Below are 22224 nucleotides of genomic sequence, written 5' to 3'. Positions count from 1 at the left end.
TCTGCCTGTCCCCCACCCCCGCTCATGCTCTCTCTCTCTCAAATAAATAAATAAAATCTTTAAAAAAAATTTTACTTTGAGAATCTCACTAGCCTGTAATTACCTCTCTTTTTCCAAAATAGATTTCTCGGAATTGCGGGGGGCGGGAGGGAAGCAGCAGTCTTTGATACAGATTGTTGTTTTCTTTAGATAGCACTTCTGCCGTTGAAGGAGGCAAGTTTTCAGAGATCAGAGGTTTTATCAAATTTGTCTCCATTAGTGAAAGCTATGGACCATGCATCTTCCTTCTTTATTCCACCACTGAAAACTGATCCTCCTGGCCAATGTTATTCTTTTTTGTCTCAGTGATGAAGCTGGACTCCAGCGCAGAGTAGATAACCGTACGTTGTTGACTCATGCCTAGATACGGAACCACCATCACACTGGTGGACGGGAAAGTGGAGATCAATTATTATATTCATCTAAGAGAAAAGGCATATTCTATATATTTCCCTGTACTCTGTGGTCACTAGAGCTTAGCATATATTCAGCTTTTATTACCTTCTTCCAATTCAGCTTTCAAGAAATGTCTAACAGGCCTTCTAAGTTCTTTTCTACAAGGTGAGCCACAGAGGGCATGTTCTAGTTCTCATTTACTAGGTACCAAAAGTTTACCTTTTACACGGATTCCTAAATTACACATGGACAAGAGGTGGGTTGTGTAGTTCATCTTTGTCTTCATTCCAGAAAGCTGGATTTTGGCAGAAGAGTGGGTACACGTGAGAGAGCTTGCCACTCTTGGGGTCAGAAGACAGATCACACCCCAAGCCCGTAGTGGGATTTCACATCGAAAGAGATTCTGTTGGGAAGCTGTCTTGCGTGCACTGGGTTTTGCTTTTCCTCACAAACATGTTTGGACCTGAATCCTCCAGTAGCCCTGGGTTACTGAGCTCTCTTGTCACTGAAACCGAGGTAAGTCACAAGGACTAATGAGGTGATACGGGAGTGCCCACCCTGGGCCAGGCTCCATGCTGTCTTTAGGGAAGGGGAGACAAACCGCCTCGAGGCAAGCCCAGAAACATGTCATGGGGGCGTACTGGATGTGGGCCTGGGGTGGGGATGGGGGGCGCTGGGTCATTAAAAGCCCCCCTGGATTGATTGTTAAAGGGGTTTCTCACCTACTTGCTGTATTAGGCCGTCTTTCTCCTCCTGCCACCGGACCCACTGTCACCTCCAGACCTCCACCCCCACCCACGTGGGAGGCAGCACGAGGTGATGTGCTCTCAGTGGGGCTCCATGTGCCAGAGTGAGACCTCCGCGGAATCTGACTTTGTGTCTCACTAGCTGCGGGCCCCTCCTGGGCAGGTTATGTAGCCTCCCTGAATCCCGAGGGCTCTTGTCGGCCGTACTGACTCCCGGGCTAGATAAGAGTGGAATGAAAAAGCAGCACACAGGTGTCTGCAAGTATTTCCCCTTTGAGGACATGAAGTATGCACAGCTGCAGGGTTCTCCACTGCTTGTCTGAGGCTCCGGCGAAAGGCCCCACCCTCCGGGCCCCTGGCTCTTTCCAGTGCACACAGCTGTGCCATGACCAGCCAAGTCAAAGCAGCCATATCCTCCCTTCCGCGGCCCAGATCCGTTAGGCCTGGTTTTGAACTTCATGTCAGTGGAATCCTACTGCATGTGCCCTTTCATGTCTGGCTCCTTAGCTCAATGTTCTGTGAGATTCACCGTGTTCTCTGTAGCGGGAACGTACGCTGTCTTTATGGATGCCCAGCATTGATCCCTTCTGTCGATGACTCGCTCGGCTGGCCCCAGGGTAGCTGGATTTCTAGCGACATCGGTGTCCTCTGCGAGGCTCCTGGTGCAGGCACAGTGCTTTCTCCTTTCTGCTGAGTGTCTGCCGAGGAGCGGGATCACGGAGTCATCAGCTGCATTTCAACTTTAAGAGATGCGGCCCAATGGTTTTCCAGAGCGTTCTCACGAGTTCATAGGGCCACCCTCAGTGCATGAGGGCAAGTGAGTTTGTTTTGCCCAAAAGTGCACTGAAATTTAGTGCTTCTCAAATTACCATCTCTGTGTCTATCTTCTCAAAATAACTCTGCCACTCAGTGCTGTCAAGTCACTGGGGGTTGCTGCTAGATTATCAAGCGGCAGAAAACGCTATCTCCAAATTTTCACAGCATATTTGTCTTGAGTGATGTTGAATCAGCACAGCAACCCCCCTCGTAAAGGATGACATCCTCGTAGACACTCTACCACTGCCCTTTTAGCATTTAAAGAAATTCAGGATCCTGCTTAGCTCACTTCCTAGATTTTTGAACTTCTGTAATTTGGGCTCAGACCTCCCTTCTAACTCTCCGTCTTGGGTACAAAGCAGTTGTACGCCCTGCTACACAGAGGTTTCTTTGTTTCGAGCGCGAAGACTCGTCCAGTTTTTTTTGTGATGGGATCCAGGGAGGCTCTAATTTATTCCCTTTGACATAAACCATTAAACTGCCCCTTTGGTGGTTTAAGCTGTAATTGCTGAGTAAACACCGATGTCAGAGTTGAAAGGTCGGACATGGCTCTGAAGGTCAGGCCTTGGCTGGGCCGCAGAGCGGGTACTGAGCTGCTGAAACACAGACTTTGCCGCTCTGACTTCCCGGGGACCTCAGGCCGACCTGTGCTGGAGGCCCGAGGTGGTCCATATGTTAGATTTCCCCACTGGAGATCAAAGGTGGGCAAAGCCTCGGCTCTCCTGGCTAATTTCCAACAGCACTGCTCTTGGGGCCTGGCATCAGCTTTACATCGGGATACTAATGGTAATGTTCTAGGGTCTCCCTGCTCTGACCAAGTAGATCCTGAACAGAGAGCTATTTTATAGCTAAAACTGAAACGGCCGTCCCTCTTCCAGGTTTCAGAAAAAAAAAAAAAAAAAAGGTCAAGGCAACAGAACTTTCTCAATGTTAAGGTGTCCCTGCCTGGAGAATCGTCAGCCTCTTGGCATTTGTCACCATGCATGCGATTCTAGCTCAGATGCTATGGGAGTGGCCATAAACCTTTATAGCACTGGGTCATTTTTCAAATTTATCCGTATTTCATGATATTCCACAAATGCACCTGGCACTCTATGATCTGGGAGTGGTTTTGATACTATTCAGTAGTTGAATAGTTGAGTAGTATTTGAACGAGTTTGAGAATCGTGGGTTAAGGGGCGCCAGTGGTTTCCAATCACTGTCATGATGGCAGGCAGTGATCTCAAGGCTCTCTGTGCCCACCTATGTTGGTCCCTGAAACCAAGCCTTCTTCCAGCCTCGTCAGGGCCCTGGTGCTGTGATTCGTGATGTGGCCTCGAGAACGGGGACTCTGCTCTCCACCACCAATCTCAGAAGACTGGGATTTTATCCCCCTTGTTTTGCTTTTTTAACGTGAGGTTTCCTCCGGAGTTGTGGCCACGGCATTGGGGTGATGCCCAAGGAGGGTGTAGAGTCCAATGGACCTTCTGCGATCGAGGATTCGCCCTCCAGTACAACCTCGTAATGCCTTCATTTTCCTGAGGTTGGCAGGAGGATTTCCCTATGGCTCTGTTCGCATATTTGCTTTTGTGACTTTCAGGGCATCGGTCCTCATGTGTTGCGTGTCTTAAGGAATGACAGGCAGATTCTTACTGGCATAAAAGCAACCCCCAGTTTGCATTTCTGTACCATTGTCTGGCATGCCTTAAGACTTCATGCGAGGTACAGCAACTAGATTTTATCTCACCTATTGACACTAGTCAATTGGTGGTGATTTTCTGGTGGTCTTCAGGATGTGGAGGCCCTACCCTGGTGCTTAGGAAGGGTAAGAAATGCCGTGATTGATTAGCGATGTCTGCCATGGGTCCGGGCAGGATAGGGGCAATCAGGTCACCACATTCTCCCTTCCTGTGTCCAGCTGAATGAATGAAGTGGCCCAGCACCGCAGAGCCAGGATCCGGCAGGAATGAGCTCTGGGCACTCTGACTTTTCTACAGCTTATGTCCTGAGACACTGTGAGTCCTCAGAGCCAGCTTAGCGTGGCAGCTCAGAGTTGAGGCTCTGAAGCCAAACCTGCCTGGGTTCACGTCCACACTCCACTTCACAAGCTATGAGGCGGGGGGCCAAGACCCGGGCGATGAGGGGCCTTTCGGCTCTGACAAATAAGGTATGTACTCAGCAATTACACACTGTAATCTACCAAACAGATCGTTTAATCCTTCTATCAAGGGACTAAAGTAAAGCTTCCTCAGATCCCTGAATAAAAAAGCTGCGTGCCTCAGTTTCCCTGTGTATAGAAGGGGAGTCGTGCTGGTGATGACCTCACGTGGTTGCTGAGGATTAGTCCCCCCAGGTAAGGTGCTGGTCAAAGACAGCCACTGTTTCCATCAGCATCCATCCATCCTGCCGCTCCACAGCCTGACCTCTTCCTACGGGAAGGCCACCAGCCTCACCCCTTCAAGGCTGCACTGCTGGGACCTGCTGCTGCCCCGCTGGTACAGACCACGTGCCTTTCCGCACTGCCTAGACGCCACCTCCCCGATGACAGTGGGTCCCTCGTACGGAGTCGCCTACGTATCGGGCACAGTGCTAAGCCCTTTACATCTGCATCTACATCTGTATCTGTACGTCTCACAAATCTTTCAACTAATCCAGGAGGGGGGTGTAATGCACCCATTTCGTGGATGAGGAGATGCAGAGAGCTTAAGTGACTTGCCTCAGGTCACGTCAGGAGTAGCAGACTCAGGATGTGAACTCTGCCGTCTCCTTGACATCATTGGTTTTTTCTCCTGATCAAATTTCCCTTTGGTCAGGAGCCCCCTCCTTGTTTCCACCTGCCTTTTCTTTTTTTTTTTAAAGATTTTATTTATTTGAGAGAGAGAATGAGATAGAGCATGAGAGTGGGGAGGGTCAGGGGGAGAAGCAGACTCCCTGCTCAGCAGGGAGCCCGATGTGGGACTCGATCCCAGGACTCCAGGATCATGACCTGAGCCAAAGGCAGTCGCTTAACCAACTGAGCCACCCAGGCGCCCCCACCTGCCTTTTCTTAGCATTGATGATTTAGATCATCATTATAAAGACATTCCACGTAAAGCTTTTTAAGCAAATGTCCAGGCCAGGGATTTCCAAGTGGTTTCCACAATGGGTCATGTGATCTCAAAGCCCCTTTCAGAGTTTTAGGCAATTTATGTACTTCGGGGTTACTGGATTTCTGAGTACATTTAGCCTGTATCCCTTCTTCTAATTAAGCTTTCAAGAAATGGCTAAATAAGGCTTTTATGTTTCTTTACTTAGTGGAAATGCATGATAATGTGAGGTAGACTATAGTATTAAAAATACGTGGGTTTTCTTAAAGGAACAAAAAGAGCTTGTTTTATTTGATCACATGCACACCATTAACAGGCCAAATTCTGGGCACTGAATGATTTAGACATGTCAAGGACAAGACTGGCATTAACAGCCTGGAGGACTTTGGGCATCAGGGAGGGTAGTCAGCCGGGACACACCTCTACTCTCTAGGTTTGCAAGCCTGATAGAGGCTCTCAACTTAAATGTGAGCAATTAAAACAAGAGACTGTCCTTCCACAGAACACAATGGACCCAAATATTGCTCCCAAATTGGCCACAGAGCCAGAAATTTCAGGAATGCTTGGGGACACCTTCTAGGATTCCTGCCTACCTGGCCTCTCATTCTGGGCCAGTTCACCCCTACCCCCTCCTTCTCTTTCTAGCTTTAGGAATGTTCCGTTTCCCTGTCCTGATCTTGTGGTTGAGCCGATCACCTCCCTGCTACCTGACCCACTGGCAGCTTGGAGGAAGCTTCTCCACTCTTCTCCCCAACACCGTAACCCAGAACACAGCACACTGCCTGTCCTTAGAGGTTCACGGGCAGCAGCTCTTGTCTGGGCAGCAGGGCTCTGGACTCCCACTGATTTCCCTTATCTAAGAATTCCACCCCTCACTGCTGTAGGAGGATGCGACCAGAGAAAACCCCAAAGTGACACAGATGCCGAAGGTCAGAAGCTGGTGTGCCCTGGTGTGGCAATGACCAGAGGGTGACAGCAGGCTCACCACCATCTCAGACACACGGTATCCTCAAAGCCGAGTCATGTGGGCGCTCCTGGAGCTATCCTCACCCAGACTTGATTGAAATCCTAGTTTCCTTCTAATCTTGTAAAATACTTCAGAGGAATTCCAAAAGGCTTCTTCAAAAAAAATTGCACATGCATTTTATGATCATAATGGTTATTGCTATGGTTGTCATTACTGTTTTGCTTAGGCTGGTTAGGGCTGGTTTTAGTTGTGGTTAACTAAAAACCCTCTCTGGTATAGCCAGCTGCCTAACAAACAGGCAGGGCATGACTAGGTCCATCTGACGAGGGTTCAGGTAGAATTATCATCTGGTACGTCCCCTAAGTGACTGAGCATTTCCCACCTGCCAGGACTTTCCAACTACACCCCACCCGGCGGACTCGTTCCCAACTCTGCCTTCACCACAAGCTACAAGTGAAGAAACACAAAACTAAACTAAACATAGGTATGAATGTGATCAGACTTAAAAGATAAACAGTAAAGTGACAAAAGCATAATGACCACAGATCTGATATTCAAAGGCATCCCTGACCTGTAAAAACAAGAAAAGAATGAAAATCCCCAAAGGAAAATGATGTACAAATAGATAATATGTGAAAAAAAAAAAAACTGTTAATAAAGAAAACAAAATCAAAATGGCAGAAACGGGGTGTTTGGGTGGCTCATTCGATTAAGTGTCTGTCTCTTGATTTTGGCTCAGGTTCTGATCTCGGGGTTGTGAGATCGAGCCCTGTGTTGGGCTTTGCATTCAGCACTGAGTCTGCTTGAGATTCTTTCTCCCTCTCCCCGCCCCCCTATTTGCTCTCTCTCTCTAAAATATATAAATCTTTAAAAAATAAAAAACAAATAAAATGGTAGAGACACCCCTCTCCCATTATCACTTGGGAAAAATTTACCAAAATCATCAAGCCAGTTGTTGGTGCAAACATTGAAGATGGTTTCTCCCGCCTGCTGCTGGTGGGCGTGCAAAGTGGCACAGGCTGCCCATTCGGGGGTTGTTTTCAAAGTAGTGATCAAAAGCCTTCAAAATGTTCATGCCTTTTTATGTAGTGATTCCAGTTCTACAGCTTTAACCAGGGAAACGGAGCTGTGCAGAAAGAGAAATCTATACTTCATTGCATTGCTTATAAAATTAAAAGACTTTTTTTTAACTGGCTTTCTTTTCGGAATGAAGGGCGGTATCCCAAGAGACACAAATGAACATTTACTGAGTACTTCCCATAGGCCAGGCGCTTTCCTCAGAGTTCTGCACGTCTGACCTCATTCCTGGACTTGCTCACCGTCTGGCTGGGCCCAATGCAACAGCTACATGGCACAGCAGGAGGACAGAGCTGACTGGTCCGGACTCAAGGGGGCAGGTAACACAAAACCACTTGAGCAGCATTTGTTTCTTAAAAAATGATTTTTGGTGTTTTTTTTGGCTCAGAAATCGGTGATGTCTCAGCAATGGACTAATAACGGAGGATAAAACTTATTGAGAACTTACTCTGCGTCAGACGCTGTTCTAAATGCTTTGCATGTATTAATACTTTTGATCTCTACCCAATGTTGTGAGGTAGATGCTATTCTTAACCCATTTTGCAAGCGAGGAAACTAAGGCAGAAGAGCGGATATGTGGCGTGCCCAACGTTGAAACAGCCAGTCATGGCAGAATCAGTAACGGCAGTCAGCCAGGCAGCTAGCTCCAGAGCTCGTGTTCTTACCTAGGTTAACCAGGGCTTGGCTGGAGTCAGGAATTGAAATGATGCTACCAACAACTCTTGGCTTGCATCTCAGAGCTTCCTTCCTAGGTAGCCTTCCTCCATGGGCAGCCCCAAGACCACATTGACTTCCCAGCTTATCATACCAACAAAGGAGGTCTTCCCAACAGCCCCAGCCCGAGTCCCAGGGACTGTCAGGTCCGGTTTGGGTCCGGGGTCCTCCCCTAGGACAGGCTTAGTCTCATGAGAACTCTGCAGGACTACTATAGAGAGCAGGAAAAGTAGCTTCTCAGAGGAAGGGATGTGTGTTCACAGTAAAGACCAGTCAACTGTGACCAAGGGTCAAGGTGAAAACCGGCCAATGAAATTCCTGCTACGTGCCAGGTGTTTGCAAGGCACTGGGCATCTCTGACCCATAAAAACAAGCAAAGAATGAAAATTCCCAAAGGAAAATGACGTACAAATAGACAATATGTGGGAAAAAAAAACTGTTAATAAAGAAAAGAAAATTAAAATGGCAGAAACGGGGTGTTTGGGTGGCTCAGTCGATTAAGCATCCGAACTCTTGATTTCAGCTTAGGTCATGATCTCAGGGTCATGAGATCTTGAACCTGACTGAGACCTGATTGTGGGTGATATGGTTGTCACCCACAATCAGGTGGGAGAGCAGAAGCGGAAGTTAAAATCACAACAAGAATCCTTTCTGGAGCCCATGGAGAAGGGAATAACTGATCAGGAGGTGAGCAGGATCTGGAAAGCCAAGTAAGTAGTAGTGAATAGTAACTACCTGCTTGGACGCATACCACATGCCAGACACTAGGCTAAGCGATCAGTACACATTTATCATCACTCTGCTACCTACTGTGTCACAGATGAGGACACTGATACTTAGAACAATGAAATACCTTGCCCAAGGACCCATCATGATGGAGCCAGGATTCAAAAGTCTATAAACACATTGGACATAACCAAGTTGCTAAGGAGAGCCAGCAAAGGTCATAGTCAATTTCATTTTTCCCCATAAGTAATTGACATTGAAAATGAAATCCCTTGGTTGGTAGCAATCTGATATGAGGTATCTATTAAGGTACACAGAACACACAGTTAAGAACTTATTTAACTGGCCCCAGCAATGAAAATGCAGTCATTAAATACTGGACTTTTTCCAACCTGCTTTTAAGTATCATCATTATGGTGTATGAGTAGTGCCATTAAAAATATCAGGGGAAAAAGGCTAAAAGGACTTCAGATCCAAATACAAAGACCCTGAAACCATCAAAGGGGAAACCGGATCTGACCTGAACATACTACATATGGAAACCCTGGAATCACTGTGATGCTCTGGGGAATATTCAGTTACAAGGGAGACCCAGCACTGACCTTTTTGCAAGGAGACAATCAACAGAAGACTGTATTTGATAGGAGGAATTCACTTCCTGTTGACAAGGCTTCTAACCCTGTACAAGAGAGAGAAGAGGGGAGGGCAAAGACCTCAGCTGGCTTTGAATTGATGAACCCTGGTTCTTGAGGAGTCTGAAAAGAAAAAGAAAAAAGGAGGTATTGTGTACAAAGGCCATATGATCTGCCCAGCTGTTACATCCTTTGCTCCTTCGCTAGAAAAGCTGAAGGAATGACAGAAGCCAACCAGCAGAAACTTGACATTCTTCTCTTGAATATTTATTACATCTCTTCTGCAAATACTCATGACATATAGAAGATACCGGAGTGCTTATTAATTCAAATTTTACTTCCCGGATTGCTTTCTGGGCTACCCACCCCTGTACTCAATCCACCTCAAGCCACTGTCCCTGCTGCCCACACGCCCAGCAGAGCACACCGCCCTTTATTTGGTGCCTCCATAACCCCACATACAGTATTTCTATTACGGCCTTGTATTGAAATCAACTCCTCCACTAGATTCTAACTCACCTCTGTCGCCAGCACTTTAGCGGATACAGCTGCTCAGAAAATGCTGACTGAATTAATAAAAAAAACGCTTCTGTACATTTATAAACACTGCACTACACTGTAGGAGTTCTCTGCCGTCATCTTTGGTCCGGGAGCTGCGCAAGGGCAACGTCATGTCTTACTCATCTTTACCTCCATTGCGGAGCACGGGGTCTTAACAGTTGCCAGCAAGGAGCAGGTGCTCAGTAATCATGTTTCAGTGGTTAAGCACAAAATTTCTCAACACGTGATGCGTAGCACGGGGTAGGAGAGTAATAAACCGGACTACTGCTAGAGAAAAGCTGGGGAATTCGTGACACGTCTCTTTTTTTGGTTGATGGTTGTGATGGGAAGCGGCAGTTCTCCGGGCAAGTACAAATTTGGCTCCCATGTTCCCGGCGGGAGCAATTTCTCACGAGTCAGAAGGAGGGGGCTAACATGAACCACACAGGGGTGCTCCCCGCTTAAACCCCACAACAGATCCAAGGTATAGGCAGGTATAACCCCCGTGGTGCCGAAGAGGATACAGGCCCAGACAGGTTTATCTCTTGCCCAAGCCCATCCAAGCGGAAGGGGTCAGGCCCGAGGCTCCGCAGCAGGCACCTGGGACAGGCCGGCTGGCCTTTCGTCCTCCCGGGGCTGCCTTTGGCCCTTTCAAGTCTAGCTGGGCGACTTCTGAAGAGGAGGAGCAGAGAAGAAGCCGGGGGGCTAAGACGCTTTGGGAACAGGGGAGTCGGAGGAGGCTCGGGCCGGGAAGAGCCGAGGGAAAGAGGCGCCGCTTAGCCGCGCCCCCTCGCCTGGCACGCGTTCGGCGGCATTAGTAAGCTTGGGCCTTCTGGGCATCCGTAGGCCGGAATCCACTTGCGGGAGCTTCGGAAGGGCAGGATTAGTATTTTGAAATTCAAATCATGTTTGCGAACTCGAACTTGGAGGTTGCGAAGCCGTCCCCACCCAAGATTCTCACCAACTAAAACCTCGAAGATTACATAATCCCCACCCCTCACAGTAGAAGGTCCCCCGTCGGGGATCCGATCGCGGAACTTCCTCCTGCAGCGATCCGATTGCGTCACTTCCGTCGCGCTTCTGGGAGGTGCCAAGATGGACGCTCCGCGGGCCCGGGAGCAGCTCCGGCGGCGATACCTGTTCCCACCGGACACCGAGGCCCCGCTGGACAGCGAGGGCTACGCCGGGCCGGGTGAGGCGCTCCCCCGGGCGCGCCCCGAGCCGCGCCGAGGTGGCCGGAGTCGAGGCGCCCGGAAACGGCCGGCTCCGCGGGCCTCCCGCAGCCCTGCCCTGGCAGGAGGGACCGGGTTTTGTTTTTCAAGGCTTGCCAAGTAATTTTGCAAGTCGGGTGCTTAGCTTAATGAAAGATTCCTAGTGATCGCGTAGCCCCGCGCATCTTCATCCCAGCTGCGCTTCAGCATTCTCAGGAGAGCTGGTTTAACACCTGTTTCGTAATATCCATTAAAATAAATGCCGTCCGGTTGTATTTCTAAGAATCTACCGAAGAATTATACTCTTACCAAAACCCGACGACGTATGTGCAACTTGTTTAACCTCAGCTTTGCTTGTAATAGCGAACGGCTGAAAATACCTAATTGCCCATAAGCAGAGAGCTGGTTAAATACATACATGACACAGCAGGCAGACTTTTTTCTTTTTTACCAGGGTGGATGATTTTCAGAGGGAAGCGCAGAACAAAGTATGGTATGCCACCATTTGGGTACGAACCTGGTAACGTGTGATGTGTGTTCTCCTGTAAATACATAGAATATGGAAGAATTCATAGAAGTTGGTATTGGTAATTGCTTTGGGGTTGAAAAACTAGGGTTAAGGATGGGAGATTTCATTGCGGATCTTGTTTTCCCGTATGTTGTAAGTCATGTACATTTATTACCCTTTTAAAAATAAACAGAAATCACGCCCAGGCATGCTTATTTATAAATTTTGAGGCTATCTCCCAGAATTTATAATATGAACATGCCTCCTGGGGATTCTGATAGCTTGCTAAAGGTTGGGCACCTCAATTCTATTCCAGTGGTTCTCACAAGAACTGAGAGAGAGGGCATGTCACTCATCTGGTGAACTTGTTAGAAATAACTCATCAGACCCAACCCGAGCCACCTTTTCTTTCAGATTGGGTCTCAAATGGAAGAAATTTGATTTGTCCATCACCTGTCTAGACAGTACTGTGCCAAGACTAGACCTCCAGTGTGCCCTTGCCACTTTTGAGCTGCCTCAAAAGGTTGTGTTTGTTTGCAATAATTAAAATATGTAGTTAAAAGTAGTATTTGGGGGGAAATTACAAGTCCATTTTGTGCTGTAATGTCTGATGTCTGCATTTTTCTTAATTAACAAGACTAACTGCTTTCTTAGGCAATATATGAAACGTAATACTAAAATTCTACACTACCCGGTGGTGTCATTCTTTCCAAAAGACGATAATAATTGTAAATTTGATTTTAAAATCCGTTCAGAGGGAAAAAGTTTCCTATATTGAACATGTTTTATGGCAGGTTCCTATTAATTACTTCTGCATATATAAACCTATTTGGGTGGTTGTTCAGAAGAAATTGGTACTGTAATTGGAGAGAATCTGGGTTTTGGAAAGGTCCAGGAAATTATTTTATCCAGCTTAAAATAGCTATTTTTTTCCTTATAAATTTATGGTAACTTGATAAGTTAAAATCTTCCTTATTTGCAGAAGCCTCTACAGCTGTTGAAAAAAAGGAGAAACCTCTTCCAAGACTTAATATCCATTCTGGATTCTGGATTTTGGCATCCATTGTTGTGACCTACTACGTTGATTTCTTTAAAACCATTAAAGAAAACTTTCACACTAGTAGGTGAGAAAACTTTATTGCTTTCTAAGTTAAGCACCATCATCTTATTTTTCATGTTCTGTTTTGTCAGTTGAATTTTGCAAATGTTTAGAAAGCTCTTACTTCCTGCCAGGCACCGTGTTAGAGATACTAGTGATACAAAGGTGAGTAAGAGAGTGTATGCTTTGGACATGTACAGCAGAACGTATGAGCCTGGGAAGTATTTCAGTATGCCTTTCAGCACAAGTGTGTTGTAGAATGGCAAAGGTAGTGAATTTAAGAATCTAATCCATTTGTAAAAGATGGAAGAAGAAAGATTCTGCCTGATGGTCTCTCTGAAGATAAAGTGTAGGAGCACTGGGAGGAGGGGGTGAGGACTGTGGTGAGTAAGAACTGGGTCTCAGAGCTTGTTTTCAGAGAGTAGTTACAGCTAATAAGGTAACTACAGGGAGTGATTGAATTAGAGTTGATGTCACTCAAGGGAGGAGTTGGGAGCTGATGTCAAATCATCAGTCATTCAGGAGGATTGGGATCTCTTCGGTATAATCTCAGGAGCTGACATGGGGGACAAGGTTGTGAATTAGGTCTGAGTCCTCACTGAACATTGGACAATGTTCTGGAGGCCCCCCATAGCAGAACAAAGAGGGGGAGGTGTTGATGACCATTGGAACTGGCATTGGGGGGTGGTTTGCATAGGATGAGAGCACAATTGTTCACAAGGAGCAGCAGGGCTAGAAAGGTGTGGATAGGACTGTTTGATCCCACGTTTCCTTTTCTTCAAAGCCCTTCAGGAAGATCGGTGACCATTGGAGGGAGAGCCAGGAGATGCACGCAGTCAGGAGAAAGGCATATGGGACTTTAAACTGTTGGAGGGAAAGAGCCTGTTCTCTCTTTCCTCATTCCTGTGAGCTGGAGCTTTCCTTAAACACTCCCATCTTTCTGCCCTTTGCCCTCCTTGTTCCTTCCCTGACTGATCTGGGATGAAGAACCAGACGTGTCGCTCAGCACCTTCTTTCTCTTGGGATCCAGCTGCCCATTGGAAGCACAGATTCCAGTCTCCTTTTCTCTGCCGTCATTTCTGGGGGCAGCCCCGACATGCGAGGGTCTCTAGGTTTTCACATCAACTTGGAGCCTGGTGGGTATGTCTGGTCACCAAAGCCATCTTCCTGTAGCTCCATCAGTAAAAAAAAAAAAAAAGCTGACAGTTGACCTCATCAGCCTAACTCCTGCGTGTCTCTCAGTTGGTTTAGAAACTGGGCTGGGAAAAGAGAGAATGGTTACTTTGCCCACCAGCAGTAGCAGCTGTATCTTTGTTATTCAGATGTGTCATGAGAGCCTGTGATGTGATGGCGATGATTAAGGCACATGTCTAGCCCCTCACCAGTCCCTTACGGTCCAGGATGGATAAATCGGTCATGTGGGTGCTGTGTAAGTTTATGCACAGGATTTACCTCTGTCGCCTTATATTAAGTATTCTCACTAGTTTAAGGATTTGGTGAGATAAGGGATAAGTAGTTACACGTAAAAGGTGCTGGAGGCACACACGGTCATGTGGCAGAGCCAGGACTTGGAATCTGGAGCCAGGCCTTGGAGCAGGAGAAGGAAGTAGAAGTCACAGGCCTGGCCTCAGAAAAGCGTCCCCTTAGATAAAAAAGACATGAACGATACCCACAGGCTGAGGATTTTGAGCAGCCCTGGATTCTTGCTGAGGGCCTCAGTAAGCAGTGGGGAGTTGGAGCCGTGCGATGAGAGCAATACCTGGGAGGGAGTGCGGGCCGTGATCTGCTTTCTTGCATATGGTTCATTCTTCTGATACCTGACGTCATTGCTTATTTCTTGCCCCACCGTTAGCCCAAGTTCAGAAGCTCGAGGCATTAGGATTCTTTAAATCTGTGCAAGGTTAGGGGTACCTGGATGGCTCAGTCGGTTGAGGGTCTGACTCTTTCAGCTCAGGTTATGGTCTCAGGGTTGTTAAGATTGAGTCCTGCGTCAGGCCTTGTGCTGAGCACGGAGCCTGCTTAAGATTCTCTCTGCTCCCTCCTCCCCACACACCACTGCCCCAGCTGGCGTATGCTCTCTCTCTCTCTCAAAAACATTTTTTTAATCTATGCAAGGTTGTAAGATTATATGTTCAAAGACAGGAGAGACAGGTCAGCATTAAAGTGAAACATCATGATGCTTTGAAAATGTCAATTTTTAGGAAACTGCTGGGTGTGTGTGTGTGTCTGTGTGTGTCTGTGTCTGTGTGTGTGTGTGCGCGTGTGTGTGTGAACCGAGGAGCTAATTAAAACTACGATGGAAATTACCATCCCAGATGCCCAGGCTCTTCTTCATACCCACCAAGCCAGAATCTGGGAGGCTGGGGCAAGTTAGCTTCCTTTTGGAATGTTGCAATGACTGATACACACCCAGGGTTGAGGGCCACTGACTTGCGGTATCGTTTTGATTCAGGCAAGTTCTTCAACTGTTTCTATCCTCTACCATATCGGGACTCCATGGCCGTGCTAGGATTCTATATGAAGTTAAAAACGGATGAACAGAAGGATCCTGACCAAGCAAGGAGGTCACTAACGGTGTTCCTCAACCTTTGTTAGCACCTCCTAAGGAGCCTTTGCAAGACATGCTATTCCTTAGTGCCCCCTTACATACTGTATGAGTATCTGTGCTTTGTATGTGCAGAAAGAATAAGATTATTTCCTCACTGGGCGCCTGGGTGGCTCAGTTGGTTAAGCGACTGCCTTCGGCTCAGGTCATGATCCTGGAGTCCCGGGATCGAGTCCCGCATCAGGCTCCCTGCTCAGCAGGGAGTCTGCTTCTCCCTCTGATCCTCCCCCTCTCATGCTCTCTCTCTCTCATTCTCGCTCTCAAATAAATAAATAAAATCTTTAAAAAAAAAAAAAGATTATTTCCTCACTTTGGGGGCAACATCGCCCCTGTTGAGAATGCACACTAGCGGAAGAGAGGTCTTTGAAGACCTCTTTGAAGAGGAACATGGAAATATTTTTTTTTCATGGATCCCCTCTGGAATAGTGATGATTACCACTGGGCATTAACTCTGTGGGAAGCACTTTTCTGAGCAGCTGTGTGACTCTCACAGCTATTCTATAAGTCCTGGTAATGTTTCCAAAGCCCCATGAGGTTAAGTAATTTGCCCAGAGCCACAAAACTCGTCCTGCTGGAGCTGAGATCCAAACCCAGACCAGCAGATGTGAAAGGCTGCACCCTCCCGCCTCTCATCATCAATTCCAGAACCCAGCGTCATAAAATGACTTAAAGGAGTCTGGAACCTTGCCACGGTTGGAGGTGCACTCACTGCCAGTGTCACTTGACTGTTCCAGCCCCCCTGTGACCCCTCTCTCATCTTCGCAGAACACTGGTGTTTTCCCCTCAGAGAAGCGAAAGATAATGGGGACATTGGGAAACAGGAGAAGGGCTTCGTTCCCCAAATCTGGCCTCCTCCCCTGACCAGCAGAGGCGAGGAGGCTGCCTTCACACGCAGAGTTGGCTCTTGGGTAGAATGAGAAGTGAGAAAAAGCCACTGCCCCTCGGAGGGTTGGAGCTCTTCTCAAAATGGGTGTGTTTCCCTAAGAAACCTGTTGTGAGAGGCAGTTTGAAGAAACCGTCTTCCAAATTGACTGTCCGTATTCCCCAAAACCCTCCTTGACTTGGAGGAGTTCATGGTCCCTGTTTCTTACTGTCACACTCAGATCTTCAGAAAGAGACAGAAAGCTGCTGTCTCTCCTGGATCGTGAAAGCAGACACGTCGCCGTGAGCTCGCTTGTGCTTTGGGTCGTGGTTTTGGAGCGTGCGCAGCACACGAGTGTTTAAAGCCTCACTTTCTTGCTGCTGCATGTGCTGGCCTCCTGTCTCACCCCATCTCCTAGTAGATAGAGGCCTTCTGAAAGCTGGGACTGAGGAGCGGTGGGTCCCTCCGGGCCCCTTGCCCAGCTGATACTCCCTGTGAAAATCGATTGTTAGGCTGTCCGTGAGAACGTTTAAGACGTGTGCTCACTCGCTAAGTGCTGTCAGCCCTCCTGTCGCTTTTGTCTCGCAGTTGGTTTGTCGTTGGCGGTGCCCTGCTGCTCCTCAGCCTGTCGATTGCATGTTACTGCATCCTCTACCTGGAGTGGTGTTGTGGAATTGAAGATTATGACGTCAAGTACCCCACCTTGATACCCATCACAACTGCTACTTTTATCGCGGCCGGGATTTGGTAAGTTAACTTTGAAATGACTAACAGGAATAAAACGGTTTTTCATCAGTGCTGATGTACATGGTCCAAAATGTAAAGGAAAGGAGTAATGGGAAAATGGCCTCCTGTCATTGCTGGTCTTGGAGTCCCTTTCCAGTAGGATCTTTCTTTATATATTTAGCTATTTAATACGCAAATGGTGACATGCTATATATATTCTGCATTTTGCTTTTTCAGTCACTTTCGTTGTGAAATATAATACATATAGAAAGTGGAAAACAGGGCGCCTGGGTGGCTCAGTTGGTTAAGCGACTGCCTTCGGCTCAGGTCATGGTCCTGGAGTCCCGGGATCGAGTCCCGCATCGGGCTCCCTGCTCGGCAGGGAGTCTGCTTCTCCCTCTGACCCTCCCCCCTCTCATGTGCTCTCTCCTCTCATCCTCTCTCTCAAATAAATAAATAAAATCTTTAAAAAAAGAAAGTGGAAAACACTAAATTGTACAGCTGAACGAGTTAAGAGATGCATTGATGAAAGCCCACCCAGGTCAAGAAGGAGAACCGTTCCAGCCCCAGAATCCCACCCCCACCCCCAGGCACCATCCTTCCTGCCCAGGGACAGACACTGCCCCGACCTGTGTGGGACTTGATTTCTTTTGCATCTCTTAAATACTCTTATTTTTGTTTTGTCTGTTTTTGAACTTGATAGAAATGGAGTCATATATTGTGTGTTCTTTTACATTTGGCGGTTTACACGCAATATTATGTATGCTGTTTATTACTCTCCTGCTCAAAACTTCAGAGACAGAGGGAAAGCTGCTGTCTTTCCTGTATCGTGAAAGAAAACGCGTCGCCATGAGTGGAATTGTGGTTTGGACGGGGCTTTATGGGCGTGTGCAAAGCCTCACTTTTGTTCCTGCCTCATGTCTCAGTCTCATCCAGTGTCACCCCATCTCCCATTGGATCTGCCTTGTGTATCACGGCTGCTCACTGCTGGGTAGCATTCCAGCCTGTCACTGAATCCCAGCTCTTCGGCTCTACTGTCCATAGCATTTGGATTATTTCCAGTTTGGTGATGTTTTTAAGGATGCTGTTAACGTTATGGACTAGGACTCTGGTGCACACGTGTCTGTTGGAGGTATCCATGCTCACATGTGTGTGTACATATCTCTAGAAATGAAATTGCTGGCTCGTAGATTGTACGTAGCTCCACTTTCAGTAAATAGCGCCACCTCTTTTCCAAAGTGTTCATTTTTTTTTAATGGAGCCATGTGGTTGATAATTCTTCCATATTGGTACATACAGATGTGCCTTGTTGTTTTGAATTGTTACATAATTATTACATAGACATAACCAGGACTTATTTAACCCGCTCTTGTTGGATTTAGAGTTGTTCTTACTGTTTTGCTGCTATAAAAACACCACAGTGTCCTTCTTAATAGTTATTCAGTGAAAAACATTGATTTTTTTTAATGTGTATAAAAGTATACTTGCTCACTGAAGAAAAATCTATTACAGAAAAACACAAAGGAAGGAAATCACCATGATCCTGCTAGGCAGAGAGAAAAACTACTCTTATATGTTGTGTATATTCCTGTAGCTTTTTTCCTTTTTCTGTAATAAGTGAATTTTGATTTTGGAAAAACCATATACTTTTGTACATGTTCAGTTTAAATGCATGTTTTTTATGATGGATTTTCTGTATTTGAAGTTAAAGGGTATTGACACCTATTACCTTGTAATGTGAACATTACTAACCCTTCAGTGACGTGGGTGGACAGGTGTGCTCTTTTATATTATATGAGTAAGATCACCCCAGAAATGTTAGTTTTTAGAACAGTGGGATTGTAGCTGTTTAAAGTTCTCTTTATCAAAGTGTTACACATTAATATCTTAATTTAATTGACTACAGTTTTCGCTAAGTAACTTCTGGTTCGGCAAATTTAGTCCATAAAAATCATTTGCACTTAGAAGCGGTCTTATTCTTACCTTGGTGACAGGAATAGTGTTTTTCTCAATAGGAATTTTTTTTTTTACTGTTTTCTTTTTTTTTTTTTTAAAGATTTTATTTATTTATTTGACAGAGAGAGACACAGCGAGAGAGGGAACACAAGCAGGGGGAGTGGGAGAGGGAGAAGCAGGCTTCCCAAGGAGCAGGGAGCCCGATGCGGGGCTCGATCCCAGGATCCTGGGATCATGACCTGAGCCGAAGGCAGACGCTTAACGACTGAGCCACCCAGGCACCCCTCAATAGTAAATTTAATAGCAACTTATAAGTGATTATTTTTTCTTTCTGTTTCTAAGAAAAAAATATTTGAAACTGTTTTGACCGTGATCGTTTGGTGGCGTGTGGATCGTAAAAGGCAGTAGCCGCTGTCATTCCTATTCCATCACAGACACTGACTTTTAAACTCTCGGGTTCCTCTTGGGCAGCTCTCATGGGAGGACCTTTAGCGGTTCCAGTTCCAAATACTTTTGGAAGAGTTTGAGATATTTCCACTTTGGGCTAAATCACATGGTGGAGAAACATGACATGCATATAAAGTTGCTGGCTAGGTAAACTTCCCCAGACTGAGGAACAGTGGGTTCTCCTAGATTCCACCGTGGGTTGTGTGTGTAGACTGCAGCCGGAGTTGCTAACTGTGTGCGCTTTGTCCTTCTCAGCTTCAACGTTGCTCTGTGGCATGTGTGGTCCTTCCTCACCCCGCTGGTGTTGTTTACTCAGTTCATGGGGGTTGTGATGCTCATCTCACTCCTTGGATGATTTCTAAAGGTAGGAGTTCTGGAATGGTATTTCTAATATTGAACTCATTGAACAGTGACTTCCTCTATGACAGTTTTCAGGTGGCGGCCCACCAATGGCAGACTACTTAGCAACTGTTTATTCACTGAACTCTGAGATGAAAGGGACTGAGGCCCCTTTCCTTTTGCATAATTTAGCGCTTCTTCGATATGGCACCCACCCTTCAGAGATGTCACCAAGACAGTATCTGCACCCTCCAGTATGGAAAAGTTCACGCTGTAGGTTATTTTCTCCTGAAGTCAGCTTCCATCACCTGATACACACGTGACGACTGGCCAGGTCGTTCTGACGGATTGGCAACGTAGGAAGAACGGGCACTCTAACCCACTCTGACTGTTCTGGCTGCTTCCTAACGGACGACGCATCAACCTTTTCCTTCCATGTTCCTTATAGGATTTCTTCCTCTCCACCAACAACTGCCCCCCTGGGCCCGCTGCCTTGCACAGTGGGGTCTGTTTGTCGAGTATCAGATGACTCATTTATCACACAAATATGTATTGAGAACACTCCCTCTGCGTGCTGAGGGACATGGGGAGAAAGACCAAGGCAGCCCCTCCCTTCCCGTCACTTACTTCAGAGCTTGGAGGACATCTACTTGGTGCATCACTTTACAGGCATGAAAACAGGCCCAGAGAAGTAAAAGTTAATATATACTAAGTAAATGACTGGGGTGCTAAAGAAAACTGGCTTCAGCTAACAGCATGTGCTCCCTTTGGAGTTTTATTTTTTTCTTTTTAAAGATTTATTTGAGAGAGAGAAGGAGGGAGCGCACTAGTTGGGGGGAGCTGCAGAGGGAGACGGAGAAGCAGGCTCCCCGCTGAGTGTGGAGCCTGACGTGGGGCCCAGTCCCAGGACCTCACGATCATGACCTGAGCTGAAGGCAGGTGCTTAACTGGCTGAGCCACCCAGGCGCGCCCCGCCCCCAACTTCAGCATTTTAAAGGAGAGTCACTGTACCCACATAAAGGAGAAACGGACATAATGTCATTGCTCCCGGGCTGCAAGTCGTCGCTGTCATGGCCCTGACCGCGCTGGGGTGGAGAGTCCCCTCCACATGCTGTGCTGTGTCCGGGGCCACCTGGCCTCTCTCTGTAGCCCTTTCTCCCGGTTCAGGTGTGTCACCACAAGACGTCGCCTCACCTGACCACGTGTCCTGCCTCTCCCCTTCTCTCAGGTGTCGTTAACATTTTTGGCTGTTGAGTTTTGACTTTTTACACATGTTCAGGAGCTTTTGACTTCCTGCTGATGTGAATTTATATTTGGTAATGGAGAGCCAGAGATGTTGTAGACATGTGGACTAAACTGTGCTTCTCACAACAGATCCAGAAGCTGAAGATAGAATGTCTCACATCGGATATCAATGCTCGTTTCCTCTCAGGTTTTAGAGCACGTCAGTGTGAACGCTTCAACCCCCAGCTGGCTGAAAGCTTCGCAGACGTAATGGAAATGCTACAGTGCGTTTTTGCATCTAGGAAGTGAGTGGTTTCCTGGGAAAAATTTTAACTTTGCAGTCTGGTTGAAATCAGAATAAATTCAAGCTCTTTTGCCTGTTCTTAAACTCAATAATTATTGAATTTTTCAAATTCAAAATAGAAGTAGTTGGTTTGCAGTGTTAATCTGTTTGAATCATTGGCGAAAGTATGGGTGTAAACATTTAAGCAGCGTTTCATTATAGGTACATGATGTCCTCCCAAAATTGCAGATAAGTTGTTTGCTCTTTGGTTGTATACGATCACTGGGTGTATATAGAGGAATGATCGTGTCCTGTGCCTTTAACTCAGCTTCAGCAATTACTATATTTCTCAGTTTTGTAATAGTCTTGTTAGGTGAGAGGACCATTTGGAAGCATTTTATGTGTTCATATCACTTTAGATTTCATCATGTGTAAATTCCTGTGTTTCTAGCATTTGTTTACTTATCATTTTAATCATTTTAAGTATGTATAATTTTTTAAATCATTTTTTTAATCATTTTTAAGTATGTATAATTTTTTCCTTAATGTTTAAATAAAATATTTTTATAACTTTCTTCTGGGTTTTCTTACTACAGGTTTTGGAAAGTTTGTTTTCAGCTATTAGAGTTAACTAAAGGAATAGGGCTTCTTCTTAGAGATGTCTACTCTGCTCTTTAAAGATCTCAGGAAGACACTGTTCACACTTTAAAATGCAAATATGTTCATGTTAAACCCAAACATCATACGCCTTGTGGTGTTGATCCTCACCCCACCCCCTCAAAAGGGACTTCTGCTGATAGTGGGATTCATTCACCACTTGTGTCTGGCTTGGATCCCACCCTGCACCTACCAAGACCGGACCTTGAGTAGTAACCTTTCTCCAGCTGTGAAGTGGGAACAATATTTGTTTTGTAGGGGGCGCCTGCGTGGCTCAGTTGGTTAAGCGACTGCCTTCGGCTCAGGTCATGATCCTGGAGTCCCGGGATCGAGTCCCACATCGGGCTCCCTGCTCAGCAGGGAGTCTGCTTCTCCCTCTGACCCTCCTCCCTCTCATGCTCTCTCTCATTCTGTCTCTCTCAAATAAATAAATAAAATCTTTAAAAAAAAAATATTTGTTTTGTAGGGTTGTGGATAGTAGGAATAATGTTTACAAAACACCCATTACAGGGCACCTGGGTGGCTCAGTCGTTAAGTGTCTGCCTTCAGCTCAGGTCATGATCCCGGGGTCCTGGGATCGAGCCCCGCA

General features: G+C 46.5%; 2 protein-coding genes and 1 long non-coding RNA gene across 9 annotated transcripts in view; 2 read left to right on the top strand and 1 right to left on the bottom strand.

Moving 5' to 3' along the window:
• The window catches only part of ZBTB49 (zinc finger and BTB domain containing 49), a 58881-nt gene extending 48346 nt beyond the window's left edge, over positions 1-10535 (bottom strand). The window contains exons 1-2 of the mRNA XM_081812624.1: positions 9698-10535; positions 9149-9301 (exon numbers count right to left, since the gene is read on the bottom strand). The gene's annotated coding sequence lies outside the window, so the exon portion shown is untranslated. The remainder of the gene's footprint in view (positions 1-9148; positions 9302-9697) is intronic.
• Positions 10536-10647: 112 nt separating this feature from the next.
• The window catches only part of TMEM128 (transmembrane protein 128), a 13006-nt gene continuing 1429 nt past the window's right edge, over positions 10648-22224 (top strand). Inside the window, exons 1-6 of one of the 7 annotated variants that reach the window (XM_081812631.1) lie at positions 10648-10910; positions 11384-11422; positions 12420-12561; positions 16592-16750; positions 19388-19496; positions 20904-21552. In XM_081812631.1, coding sequence (XP_081668757.1) covers positions 10814-10910; positions 11384-11422; positions 12420-12561; positions 16592-16750; positions 19388-19487 — 537 coding nt within the window. In that variant the 5' untranslated portion in view covers positions 10648-10813 and the 3' untranslated portion in view covers positions 19488-19496; positions 20904-21552. Of the gene's footprint in view, positions 10911-11383; positions 11423-12419; positions 12562-16591; positions 16751-19387; positions 21553-22224 lie in introns of those variants that run through there. The other 6 variants (XM_081812632.1, XM_081812630.1, XM_081812633.1 and 3 more) reach the window with 6 other exon arrangements.
• On the top strand, positions 12568-15082 carry LOC145720235 (uncharacterized). Its single transcript, XR_014143101.1, has 2 exons — positions 12568-14764; positions 14815-15082. It is a non-coding gene; the product is annotated as an uncharacterized LOC145720235 (long non-coding RNA).

This window comes from Leptonychotes weddellii, chromosome 2 (genome assembly GCF_054177405.1).
Source record: "Leptonychotes weddellii isolate Sample4059 chromosome 2, ASM5417740v2, whole genome shotgun sequence".
Taxonomy (NCBI): domain Eukaryota; kingdom Metazoa; phylum Chordata; class Mammalia; order Carnivora; family Phocidae; genus Leptonychotes; species Leptonychotes weddellii.
The sequence above is the reverse complement of the archived record's forward strand: the minus strand, read 5'-3'. Positions and strand labels throughout refer to the sequence as shown.